Source organism: Gorilla gorilla, chromosome 23, assembly GCF_029281585.2.
Source record: "Gorilla gorilla gorilla isolate KB3781 chromosome 23, NHGRI_mGorGor1-v2.1_pri, whole genome shotgun sequence".
NCBI classification, from domain to species: domain Eukaryota; kingdom Metazoa; phylum Chordata; class Mammalia; order Primates; family Hominidae; genus Gorilla; species Gorilla gorilla.
Genome location: NC_086018.1, coordinates 30810151 through 30823048, shown reverse-complemented (window position 1 = coordinate 30823048; position 12898 = coordinate 30810151). Strand labels below are relative to the sequence as shown.

The 12898-nt window shown below is 49.4% G+C and overlaps 2 protein-coding genes across 9 annotated transcripts in view; one reads left to right on the top strand and one right to left on the bottom strand.

Annotated features, from left to right (window-relative positions):
* TIMP3 (TIMP metallopeptidase inhibitor 3) overlaps window positions 1-2672 on the bottom strand; it is a 61655-nt gene extending 58983 nt beyond the window's left edge. The window contains exon 1 of the mRNA XM_004063368.5: window positions 2172-2672. Coding sequence (XP_004063416.1) covers window positions 2172-2292 — 121 coding nt within the window. The 5' untranslated portion in view covers window positions 2293-2672. The remainder of the gene's footprint in view (window positions 1-2171) is intronic.
* SYN3 (synapsin III) overlaps window positions 1-12898 on the top strand; it is a 553389-nt gene that overhangs the window by 253142 nt on the left and 287349 nt on the right. The window lies entirely within an intron of this gene.

The following is a 12898-nucleotide window of genomic DNA, read 5'->3' as shown; positions in this document are numbered from 1 at the left end:
GGTCGGCAGGCAAGCAGCTCACACCCACACCTCCCATTTTAAAAGCATTAGCTCATCCCTGCCACTAGTGCAGCTCACCAAACCCAGGCAGAACAATTTGGGATCCATGCCAGAGCATCGAAGATTTTTTGTTTCTTTTTTTCTTTTTGATTCCACAATCTCCTGGTCTTTGGGTACTTCCTGGTAACTTAGATTTTCTCTGAGAAATTTATGAAGAGGAGCGAGGGAGCTATTTCTTGTATCAATCCAGAGAAATTGTAAGAAACTTTCTGCATTGCTCAGACACACCGCAGGAAACCTAAGCGGTAAGCAGATGGGAAGGCCCCCATTGGAAGCAGGATCTACTCATGCTTGTTTTCACTTTTCCGTGGTCAATTTTTAGGGTAGAAACCCCAAAGCAAAGGGCAAGGGGGAAGAATGGGGACCTACTCCCACTACATACCAAAAAAACGCAAGTGAAGTCACCCAGCCCATTTTCCAGCAGAAAAGGACTTGGGCTGCACACCCTGATTCCACCTGCCAGCCTCCTGGCCGCATGTGTGTGATCCTGCTGGGCAAAACCAGAACTCAGCTGCAGCAGCAACTCCCCACACTAATCAGGTGGGAATGTTACCAACTGGGATGAGGAGGGAAAGGGTAAGTGGAATGTGGGTGGAGGTGGAGGAGGGAGGAAAACCCTCCCCAGTCTTCAGGCTGCCCAAAAGGATCTTTCTAAGCAATCCACAAATCCCGGGCCAGCTGGGTTCCCCCAGGAGAGGGGAGGATATACCATGCGGGCCCCAGGGAGCCTCTTACAAGGGTGACCTCAGGTCACACAAACACCCTCAGCTGCCAACTGTACTGACATTCTGGTCACCACACCCCCACTCTGACCTCTAGGCTCAGCCCAGCCCACCAGCAGTGCCCCTCCTGGCCCTCACTGCCTCCCCTGCCAAGCTCCTACCTCCTCCCCCTCCTCACCACAACACGCTGGTAGAGTCCCTCACCCAAGACTCAGTGGAAAATTTCCTTCTCCTTTATGACTGTACTTAAAACACACACGCTCCATTCTTCACCTCTGAATCGACACAGGCAGAGGGCGGCAAGGCTGTCCCACCCCACCGCCCAGCCCAGCCCAGCCCAGCCCAGCGTGCACACACACACTCTCCCAGCAGAGCCACTGGACTTGCATGCTTTATGGGCTGGAAAGGAGGAGAGAGATGTTTCCCAGATGCCACTCCACCTTTAGCCATCCAAACACAAGTGTCCCAAACACTCCCAGACAAGCCTCCCAGGATGCTCTCGGGGCCCTCCATACACACTAAGGAGTAGGAGGTCTCTTTACAGGGTCTCTCTACTCAAGACACTAAGTCCAGTCTGGAACTGTCACCGTGATGTGACCCTTGGCAGGTTTGTTCTTTTGGTGACAAATCTGTTTTCCACTACCCATTCTCCCCCTCCCCACACACATTCAAGGGGAAAAAAAATAGCCTTCCTGTGAATTTTCACACCTATGTGGTGAGTGACCCCTCGCACCTTCTGCTGGCTATCAACACTCTCAAACACAGTGCCTCCAGGGCGTGGGTCAATGCCACAGCTTTCTCCTCATTTTCCCCCTTAAATCCACCCAAACTTGGCAGTCCCAGAAGCTCGGTTAGCGCTTGCCTGGGAAGCCTGCAGCTGGGTTGGGTCTCAGTGAAAAGAATGAATTTCATAGGCGCAGGAGATGATGCAGACTCGGAGTACTCCAAGTTTCTCCTGCAACTTTCCGTGCACATGGCGGGCAACTTTTTTTTTTTCTTTAACTATTCAATTTCCCAGCACTTTAGTTAGCATTCCAAGTTTTGGGAACCCTTTCCCCACCCTTCTCTTCTAGCCCTTCCTCCGTTAGTAGTGAATGGGGACATTTTCCAGATGTCAAAAGGACCGGTAGGAACCTCACGACCTAAGTTAGGAAAGCAAAGGCGGCCAGGGGCTCCCTCAGCCACTGTGAGTTTCCTCTGCAGGGCATCTTCCCCTCTCAGCTATGCCAGCGCCCCCGCCCAAGGACATCGAGTTTCTCCACTCCGCCCCAACCCCGTCTGCCCCTCTCCTGGGGCAGAGGAAAGGAGTGGGGCTCGCCCTGCCTCCCTAAGCAGCGCTGCAGTCCCGGCTGCAGCGTGGGGCTCGGGCGGGGCACCAGGAGCGCTTACCGATGTCGGAGTTGCAGAAGGCGTCCTGGGGGTGGCTGGGCGAGCATGTGCACGCCTCGGCGCCCCAGTCCCCCAGGCTCCAGCTGCCCAGGAGCACGATGAGCCCGAGCCAAGGAGTCATTGCCGCTGCTGCCGCCGCTGCCGGGGCTGCTGCTCGCCTCTCCAAAGTTGCCGTGCGCGCCGCCGGCGGGGCTGCTGCAGCCCGAGCTCGCTCGCCCGCCAGGCCGTGCGGGGCAACCTTGGCCTCCGGCGCGCTGCCCTCCGAGTACCCGGCGGGACGGGATGGGGTGCAGCGAGGCTGCCTCGGCGCTGGCGCAGGACTCCGCGGGCGGCCTCCCGGCGAAGGAGCAGGAGCTGGAGGAGCAAGAGGAGGAGGAGAAGCCGTCTGAGCGCCCGCCGCCTGCCTGCTGCCCGCTCTGCGCCGCTGCCTGGGCGGCCGAGTGATATAGCGCTGGGCCCCCGGGGACCCCGCCTCGGGCTGTTGGGGCCCGCCCCCTCAGACCAATGGCAGAGCCGCATTACCTCATCGGCCCTCCAAAAAGGGGGCGGGGCCGGGGGCACGGGGCAACGGGGCGGGGCCGCCCCCCGATCGTTCAGATCCTTATAGGGAATAATGCCGCCGTGGGCACGCGAGTGGGTGGGCTGGGGCGCGCCCGGTACCGGTGCTTGCCGCTGGGTCCTCGGAGCGGCGCCCTCGTGCCCCTTCTCGTCTGCGCCCTGGCCCCACGCCCACCTGGGCCACTGGGTGCCTCTGACCCAAACCAGAACCAACTAACACCCACCCACCCCAGCAGGACCCCTTCCACAGGTGAGGGGTGGCCATGTCCTAGAGACCTTGACTGTGCTTGGTGGAACCAGCGGGGGAATGCTAACTGCTACCCCTCCAGTTTCTCTGGAGAGAGCAGGCACAGAGGAGAAAGACCCAAACTCACTCTCTCTCTCTCTGGTTCTTACTCTCTGGGATATGGGAAGCCATCTGCTGTTTGCAGCTGGCTATGATATATGATAGAAGACTGTTTTTTGTGCTCCCCCAGAGCAAACGGGGTTCTGTATTCATTCAACAAACACGGTTCAGGATGCTGGGTTAAGCAACACAAAGCCCTTGCCCCCGTGGACATCCATGAATGCACAGGGTGATTTTCTGTGATACTAGGGCTATGAAGAAAACAAAACAGAGTTCTGGGTTGGACATGACTGGGGAGGGCCTGCTCTCTCTGCGATAGCAAGGGAAGGGCTCCCTGAAGTGCCATCCTCGCTGAGAAGTGGACAAAGACAAGGATCAGCTCTGGGGCAAGCCACAGGAGAGAGGTACCAGGCAGGGGGAACAGCAAGTGCAAAGACCCTGGGCATGTTTGAAAGACAGAAAGTAGAAAGGCAAGAGGAAGTGGTTCCCTGCCCATGGCTGACAGGGCTCCACCCTTCAGCAAGGGATTTGGGGGTGAGCTGATCCAAAACTGTAGTAAAACCAGGAGAACGATCCAGGATCCTAGACGACTAGCTATAATAGATGATTGCAAATAACTAACACAATAACTATCCTTATTATTGACATCTTGATTCTGCTTTGTATTTTTAAAAGCAGGATTCTGTATCTCACCGTATTATAGCTCTCACAATAATCTTTGTAGATAGGAAAAGCAAGCACAAGTATCACTCCCACTTTCCAGATGAGGAACCGGCACAGAAAGATGGGATGATTGGTGGCCAGCCAGGAACTCGTCACCCCTTTCCACTGCTCCTTCCCATCTGAAGAGAGACATGCATTTCCCTGAACGTCAGCAGCTGTTCCATCTAACTGCAAATGGCCATTTGCAGCTGGGATCTTCCATCTTTCTACACTTTTGTCTCTTTCCCTTTCTCTTCCACTTCATCCTGTTAGAAATGCCACAAGTTTGGAACAAATAGAAACAGGGAGAAATGCAAGTTCAGCTTCTTTCTCAGAACTCCTCTGTTTACATCTCAGACAAGTGACATTGGGACAGCAGAGGCCGAAGAATTCGTGAGAGATGGTATTTCCAAGAACATTTTTGAAACTCCTTTTTCCCCTTTGAGCACTTTAGCCATAGGAAAGGGAAACCAGTTTCCACATCTTTTTGACTTGTCCCCTCCACCCAGCTTTAAAAACCCTCCCTGCCTTCACTCTAACTGTGGCCTAACTCATAGAGATGTTTCTGTCTCTCGATGTTTTTCTAGCACTGTTTTCATTGTTTTATGGGGTATGATTCTATCGCTTCCCCAACCACAGTAGGAATACTTTGAGGCCTGGGATATTTAGCCACACTGCTTTTTAGCCCTCTCAGAACCAAATAGGGTCTCAGGAGACTGGAGAGCATGGGTGTGGCCAACAGCTGACTGAGTCCTGAGCAGAGTGCCCTGGAGGCCACTCTAAGGATCCAGGTTGAATGAGGGCATACGTGGTGGAATTTGAGAGATTCGCTTATCCCTGCGCCCCACATGACTTATTCCACAGTCATGTGGAAGGTTTTAGAAGACTTTCCAGACCAAATACACTTTGGATAAGCATCTTACATGATAGAGGCCCTCTCTACTCTTTCTTTTCACGTTTCAGTTTTGTCCAAAGTGCCGATATTTTCTCCAACGGAAGGCCTTGCCTGGAATGTAAGTATCAAGTAGATAACTTCTGCTGAACTTCAAGCAGCAGTTTTCTCATAGAAAGCATCTGAAGCGTTTTATTCCAGCAGCTACTTAATTATGAAAGCACAAGTGTAATCTGATCTTTTTTCCAGCTGAAAAGTAATGAAATTACCTTTTGGTTAATTTCTTCTCACTCCCTATCCTAAGCTGGTCCACACAGTGTCTTGAAGTTCAGCGAATTCCAAGAGCTTTTCAGCTGGGATGTTCTCTCTTATTCCAAACCTGAGTCAGTTCCCCTCTGCCCACCGTGTGAAGGCAGTTTGGTTCTCACCCTAAGGAAAAGAAACAGCAAACTCCATGAATCCTTGTGTAGGGGAGTCCTCCTGCTAGGGTCACCCCGTTCAGCAGGCACCCATCAGTCTGGATGTCATGGTGTCCATGAGCCTAATAATATGTAAGAATTGATTATTCAATATGACTTAATAAGCTAGGTGGGGTGAACCTGAGGCTAACAGTAAGAATGAAGATGCAGGCTGGGTGCGGTGGCTCACGCCTGTAATCCCAGCACTTTGAGAGGCCGAGGTGGGCGGATCACGAGGTCAGGAGATCAAGACCATCCTGGCTAACATAGTGAAACCCCGTCTGTACTAACAACACAAAAAATTAGCCAGGTGTGGTGGTGGGCACCTGTAGTCCCAACTACTCGGGAGGCTGAGGCAGGAGAATGGTGTGAACCTGGGAGGCTGAGCTTGCAGTGAGCTGAGATCGTGCCACTGCACTCTAGCCTAGGTGACAGAGTGAGACTCCGTCTCCAAAAAAAAAAAAGAAAAAGAATGAAGATGCAGGCTCTCCTGCTTTCTCTTGACAGCTAAGAACAATGATAGATTTATACATCTGGGAAGAACTGAGTAAGTTTCAAGATCTATCTGGCCTGTCTACACACCTACTAGGATGACCTGGTATTCTCTTTCCTGGAACTTTTCTAGGAAATGTGAGTCCATATCCACCCTCTTTGTATCAAGTTATAAGATGCTAGAGTCTGTAGGAAGAGAAGTCGTAAAAAGGACCTCAGAAACTACTCATCCTTGTTTTAAATGTGGGAAAAATAAGGTTCAGACAAGTGAAGGAACTTGCCCATTTTCGGGGCTCAGTCCTCCAAGCTGTAAGGTGTGGCCCATGCTTGTACTGTGGGCTTGGAAACCCCAGCCATTCACAGATCTCGTAGCTGCTTTTCAGATCTGTAGACAGATTCATTTGAGTCTTTGTACAGTGCCCAGCCCACAGAGAAATTTTACTTACACTGATTAAATAATTCTCTACCATGATAATAATCACCCTCTGAGCCAATTAGAAGAAATACAGGTTTGTCCTCCTGACAGGTTTATCTCTTGTGTGTTTATTTTTTTCCCTTCCTAAATTACTAGCTAATGCATTCCAAACATATCACTATAAAAAAAGCACATGAAAACTTTGTTTCTGGGAAATGAAAAGATACTAAAGTGGAAACAAAACATCAAAAGACCTGAGATTTGTTCCCAATGTTGCAGAATAGCTGTGCACCTGCCTTAGTCAAGTCACTTTGCCTGTCCAGGCGTCGACTTCTGTGTTTATTGGATGAAAGATAGAACTCAGTGGTATCCAGGATCCCTCTCGCCTCAAAAACTCCATGATTCCGCGGGGAATCCTGTAGGACAAGTGAATGCTTCTGAAGGGGAGATGGGTCCTGCCATTTAAACAGGTTTGACACATGGGAACGTACCCAAGACTGAAGACCATCCGTCAGTTTCGCAACGAACACTGAGTTCCTATATTGCTACCTCCCCCAAGAATCAATGCCGAAAACAGAATTTCAGAGAAGATTGTGATGCCAAAGTCCTAGGAGAGACAGGCTCTGGCTTATGGTGGAGCCCAGTGTAGTTATGCGTTCACCTGCTTGTTTGTCTCTTGGATCGTAGCACTAAAAAGTTAGGAAGGTGTCTTTTTTATCACCATTTTTTTGGTCTTCAGAAGTTACTGAACTCTTCCACATCCTTCAGACCTCAGCTTAGATGTCACCTCCTCCGGGAAACCTCCTCTGATTCCCCTCCCATGTATCCCCACAACACCCTGTATTAACTTCTTTGACAGTACTTAGCTGACTCTGATGTGATTATTTACCCATCTGTTTCCCTTCCTGGAGTGTAAGCCCCTAGAACACAGGGATTAAGTGTTGGTAACAACGAGTTTAATAAGTATTGGTTGAATGGGTCCAATGATCAGCACCACCGACCCCTTTCCGGCATTCAGACAGGCAGGTGGTGGCTCTTTGGAGAGTTCACGGAGCTCTATCCCGCTGGCTGGTGCTAGGGGGCGCTATAAGCCAGAGAACACCCATTTGCTCAGCCTGCAGTTCTGGTCGGTCGTTTCACTGCGAGGGCGGGAGAGCACAATTCCACACTCATCGGTGGGGTGCGGGTGCCTTTGAGTGGGTGAAGCTCACCCCTCCCATCTGCCATGGCCACAAAGCTCTCAGTCAACATCCCGTCTGGGTTCGTGGCTGCCGGAGCTCCTCCACCCCTGAGCTGGCCACATGTCAACCAAAGGGGGAGATGCTCTCTGGGGAAGCAACATAGTTGTGAATCATTGGTTTGGGGGCCTTAGGGCGGTCTGGGAACACTGCAGAGGATGCCACAGTCCCAGTCTTCCAGGGCAGAGCTGGGTTTTGGAAATTCAACCTGGAGAAGGTACTGTCATTTCTGTTGCCTCATAGGGAAGCTCCTCTTTGCTTTCCTCCCTCTTCCCCTCCAGACCCTAGCCACGATGCCTTCCCCCAAGCCCCACAGTCCATGTGAAAGTCATTATATTCAAAATGGCCTTTTCCAAGCAACAGACAGCCTGGTCCACCCATCCCCGTGAGCTCTGGCCAGACCCTCAGTGGGGTTGCTGCCCAGCACTGGGCAATTCTGAGCCTAAGATGCGAGGTACTGCAGGCTCTCTCTGTGTCTGGCACCAGCAGGGGGTAAACACCTTTCCTTGCCTCCATCTGGAGCCAATTTCATGGCAGTAAAATTGCCCCAGCTCTCCCCCAGCCCTGCCAGCAAATTGAAGACCCCTCTGTAAGAGTCTCTGGCTACATTCGCATGAATCCTCAGGTTTTCATATTTCTTTCCACAGGGATCTACTCTCAGTGTTTTTAAGCCAGAAAACACATGTGTGCAGTAAAGCCATGTTGTATCCTGTGTTATCTAGGGTGGTGGGAAATGGAAAGCAGAGTCAAATATTCCAGCTCTTGTTTTCATGTGCGTATATGTGTGTGTATGTGTGTTTCAATGACCATATATTCAAGCAGTCAGTTATTTCTGTGAAGGGTACTATGAAATGGAAGGAGAAGAACTTCTCCCCAACCCTGTTTTAATGTCTTCCTTATGCCCGTGGAGTTCATGTGTTTTTCCTTTAAAAACGAGTAGCTCCTTTGTGGTTTCTTTGAAGGTTGCATGCTCAGCTTCACACAGAGAATACACACAAGCATCTCAGCCAGGTGCTGTCATGCCTTGGGAGGGAATGGGATGGACATGTGGTTGGTCTCCTGTTAGACTGGGCTGGAGGTCTTGTTTCTGCAAGGCACATGAGCTTTCTTCAGTGGAACCTGCTGGAACTGATATGATCTTGTCCTGTGCTGTGGGGACAGTCCAAAGAGCAGTTAACACCATTGATCGCATCCTTCTTTAAACTTGGCTGCTGAGACCCTACTCTCTCTGGGATTCTGCTTTCTACCTCTCCATCTATACCTTCTCAGTCTTCTTGGCAGACTCCTCAGGTTCTTCCTGAAATTAAAATGTAGCTGTTTCCCAATTTTCTGTCCTTGGCTCTCTCCCCTTCCCTTTTAGCCTCCACACTCTCCCAGGCCTACCCCACACACCCCCATGGTCGCTACCATGCTATGTGCACGGGAGTGCACACTGCAAGCAACAGTGTCCCTCTGATTGCCTGTCTTCTATCTCCAACTTCCTCCTGCCCAGTTTCACCTGGAGATCCTATGGCCTCCTCGGACTCCAGGTGTCCAAAACTCATTGTCTTTTCCCCTCAGTCCCCTCCGGGGTTACCCATTCCGAAGGATGACACCATCACTCACCAGGTCCTATAGATTCTCATGATCCGCATCTCTTCTAACCATCCCTTCCTCTCATTCTTACCATTTCTACCTTGGATCAGGCCCCCGTGGATTCTTTCCTGACAATTTCAATAGTGACATAATTGGTTACCCTCCCCAGAGTCTTTCTCTATCAACTTCAACTTTGCATTGCTGCTTCTGTACATTTTTTAAAATATAAATCTGAAAGCATGCTATTCTTTGCTTGAAATGATTCACTTGTGCTCCGTGGCTTTCTGAACAAAGTCTTAAGCTCCAAAGACAAACAAGGCCCTCTGTGATCTGGCTCTTCCCCAGGGCCCCACGGTCCACAGCTGGAGGAGGCCCTCTTCACATAGAATACAATGAGATGGCTGCCCCTGCAGTTATACAACAGCAGGCTCTGTTCTTGCTTATCTCTCTAAACCCATGCTGCCCTCTTCCAACCCTTTATATTCCAGCTATCGGTTTCTCTGAGCCTTGTTCACAATGCATTGGCCTGGAATCTAGCCGCCACCAATATATTCCCCCACCCTCCTCCACCTCATCTGCCAGGAATCACGTATTCATCTTTCAGGATTCAGCTAGAGTCACCACTTAGTGAATATTTTCCGGTCGTCTCTCTGCCCCAGCAGAATGCACCACCCCCTCTCAGGCCTCTCCTCTTCTCTCACTCACCTCCCACCCACACTGGGTCCTCCAGGCTTCCAGCTTGGCACCTCGCACACTCTGTTGCCCCTAGTGGTTGATATCCCTGGTTCTCTTCTAGATATCGAGCAAATCCAGGTGCTTCTGTGACTGCCTAACACATCATATGCACATAGTAGGCATTGAACAAATATTAAAGGAATAAACTAACCAATGAATGGAGTGGAGAAAAGGAGGAGTCAGAGTATCACCTTCACACATTCACCCCAACAGAGGTTCTGGAATCCAGCTCCTTGGGTCCAGAAACTCAACTAGATGAGGCTCCCTCAGTTGATCATTCTCACGGACTGATCCTAAGAGCTCAGCAAACCAACCAAAATCCCACTAGGCTTGTTTCCCGTGGGGTATTTCATTGTCACATAGGCTAGAGGACTCATGTCAACACCACCCCCATATTTTCCTCCTGATAGTCACAGAGAGCTTCAATATGAAGCTAGTTTCTCCCCAGAAGGTTGCTGTGGTGTGTGTAGATTCAGAACACAGGGATTGAGGGCATCGTAGGAAGGGTCTTTCAGCTGAGATACCCTGGAATTCTCCTTTTCATGGAAGCAAAAGCTTTGCTGAGGAAATGCCAGTGCTCACAACCACTGGCCAAAGCCTCTCTTCCTGAACAGGGACAATGCTGGACACACAAATGCCAACTGCGGGCTCTTGGATCTTCTTGGTTCTCAGCACCAGGCTGGCCACTCCATCCTTCTCTTCCCCAACACTTTCTTTGCACTTGGAATATTGGAATTCATTTGGCTTCTACATTTTAGTATACAAGTCACCATTCAAAGATTACCCCCAGGTCAACTAGTTTGGGCTCTGGTATTCCCAGATTTTCAACTCTGCCCTTGCTGTGTCTTGATTTATTACCACAGATGGCTAAGCACAAGCATGGTGCATGAATGTATGGCTTCAGTAAGACAGATGACCTTGTTTCCAAGTTCTGGGTGTGCGCTTAATCATGAATTCTCCACTGACATTCTCCATTTGCCTCACATCTTATGTGTCATAGTGTGATGATCAAGTCTTTGGAGGAAAGGGTCAGGGTCCTCTCCTTCCTTCCCTCCTTCCTTCAAATATTCACCAAACATTGGCAGAATGTCTGTTACTCCATGCTAGGCCCTGAAGATACAACAGTGAACAAGGCATAGAACTGTTCCCAAGGAGCTCCCAGTCTTCTGGGAGAAAAAGACAAGAAAATAATAGTTGGTGGAAAGAACTACAGTGGGATAGTCAAGTGTGCCATGAGATCATGGAGCTACCTATCCAACCAGGCAGCAGGGAGTTGTTTAGGAACTCAGATCATGGTAAGACCCAAGGTCAGAAGTAGGAGAGAGCTGTGGGTTACCAAGTTGAACTCCCTCATTTTACAGATACAGAAACAGGCCTAGAGAGGTAGACACCGGATTATTGGCAGAAGCAAACAAAGAATCAGACCCCTTAGTACCTCATCATCTTCCCATCACTCCAGGCTGCTCTAATTCAGTGCTGGACCCATGAGAGATAATCAGTAAATAATTATCTCCCTGCTCTGCAACTCGTCAACCTTGGAATGATAAGCTGAAAAATGTTTCTAAGATGAGTGAAAGAGAAGGGAACTTGGCATTAGTTGAATACCTACTATGTACAAGGCACTTTCAATGCAGTAGTCCCACTAATCCTCACAACCCTTAATAATAGGTACTAGGTACTGTGGCATTATCCCCATTTTATGGTCAAGGAAACTGAGGCTCAAAGAAGTTAAATTGCATGTTCAATTTTTTACACTCAAGGAAGTGGCAGAGCTGTGATTCAGACGCAGGGGTCTCTTTCCAAACCAGCACTCTTCCTGAAGACTTCAAAGTCAATGTGCCCACACGTTCATTGGGGCATTTGCAGCACTGGTGATTTTCTCTTTGTCTCTTGGGTTCTCGTTGAGTGCTCAGAGCTCTTGTTGCAGCCAAGCAGAGAAAAGCATAGTACCTACCTCTGACGGCCAGGGAGGGAGCTTTATCTGCAGGCAAGTGAGATGCATCTCTGTTTCATTTGGTTTGCAATGGAGAGAAGGCAGGAGAAGTGACTTGGCAGGCAATTTCTAGGGGTGCGGGTGTGCCCTTCCTTACTCAAAATTGATAGATGCCATAGGAAATTTACATTCGTATTACAAAGATAGGGCCCAGAACCAGAGGCAAGCTGGTGGCATACTCATCAGTATATATTAACAGCTAATGAACCTGGCTTCATTTCCTCCTGAAATTTCAAACATGAGATTGAGGCAATATACCAGGTTATTATCCTAGTCCTACCACATAAAATAGCTGTGTGACCTTGAGTAAATCAGTGACTCCTTTCTTTAAATGTAAAACCAAGTGGGTTGGATTTAACGATCTCTCAAAATTTCCCATGGAATATTCTAGAAGGCAGCCCAACAGGGAGGTTATTAACCAACCAAGGTCTGTGATGTCATAAGTCTGAGTTTTAATCCTTCTTTGCTTTTTCACTGTGACCTTGAACAAGTTCCTTAACCTCTCTCTGAGCCTCAGCTGTCGCATGGTAAAAGGGAGGAGAGATGCATACCTCGTAGGATTTTCATGAAGATCAAACACTGTAAGCTGAATAAGATGCATGGCACAGTGCCTGGCACATAGTAAATTCTCACTGAGGACTGTTACACCAGGGTGTGGCCCCAGGGGTATAAAGGTGAATGAGAACAGCCCCTGCCCTCAAGTAGCCTATAGTCTAGTGACCTGTGTTTATAAAGAAAGAGCATGTGCTTATATCCCCTTTGACCTTGTAATTAATACTCAAAGAAGGGATGGAAGAAAGGAGGCAAAAGAGAATAAAAAAATTTGATAGTCATAACTAATTGCTATAGCTTGCCTACTGGGTACCAGGTATTCTTCTAGGCGGTTTACATATATTAATTTGTACCAGTTCTTATAGCAAAAGCCATGAGGTAGGTGAGATCATCGTTGCCATCCCTTTTCATCCGCAGTGAAAACTAAGGTACACAGAGATTATATCACTTACTCAAGATTACATCGCCAGTATGCTGCGGTGCTGGAATCGGAAGCCAGAGCCCATCCTCTTAACCACCCCACCACTCTGCCTCTTCAAGCAGAAGGCGAGCGTTTGGAAAATAAGAAGGGATGCAAAGGTCAGATGCCGAGTTCCTGAAACCAGATGGGTCTTTCTTCCCAGAATGCCTGTACCCGCCAATCAAGGGTGAGGAGCCATTAATTAGATATGGCCCCTATCAGAAGTGACACTTAGTAGGGCATTGAGTTTGTCGGCAGCCCCTCTTGGAGAATAGTACTCAGCCAGGTCAATATGCCTTCCAGCCCTTGAG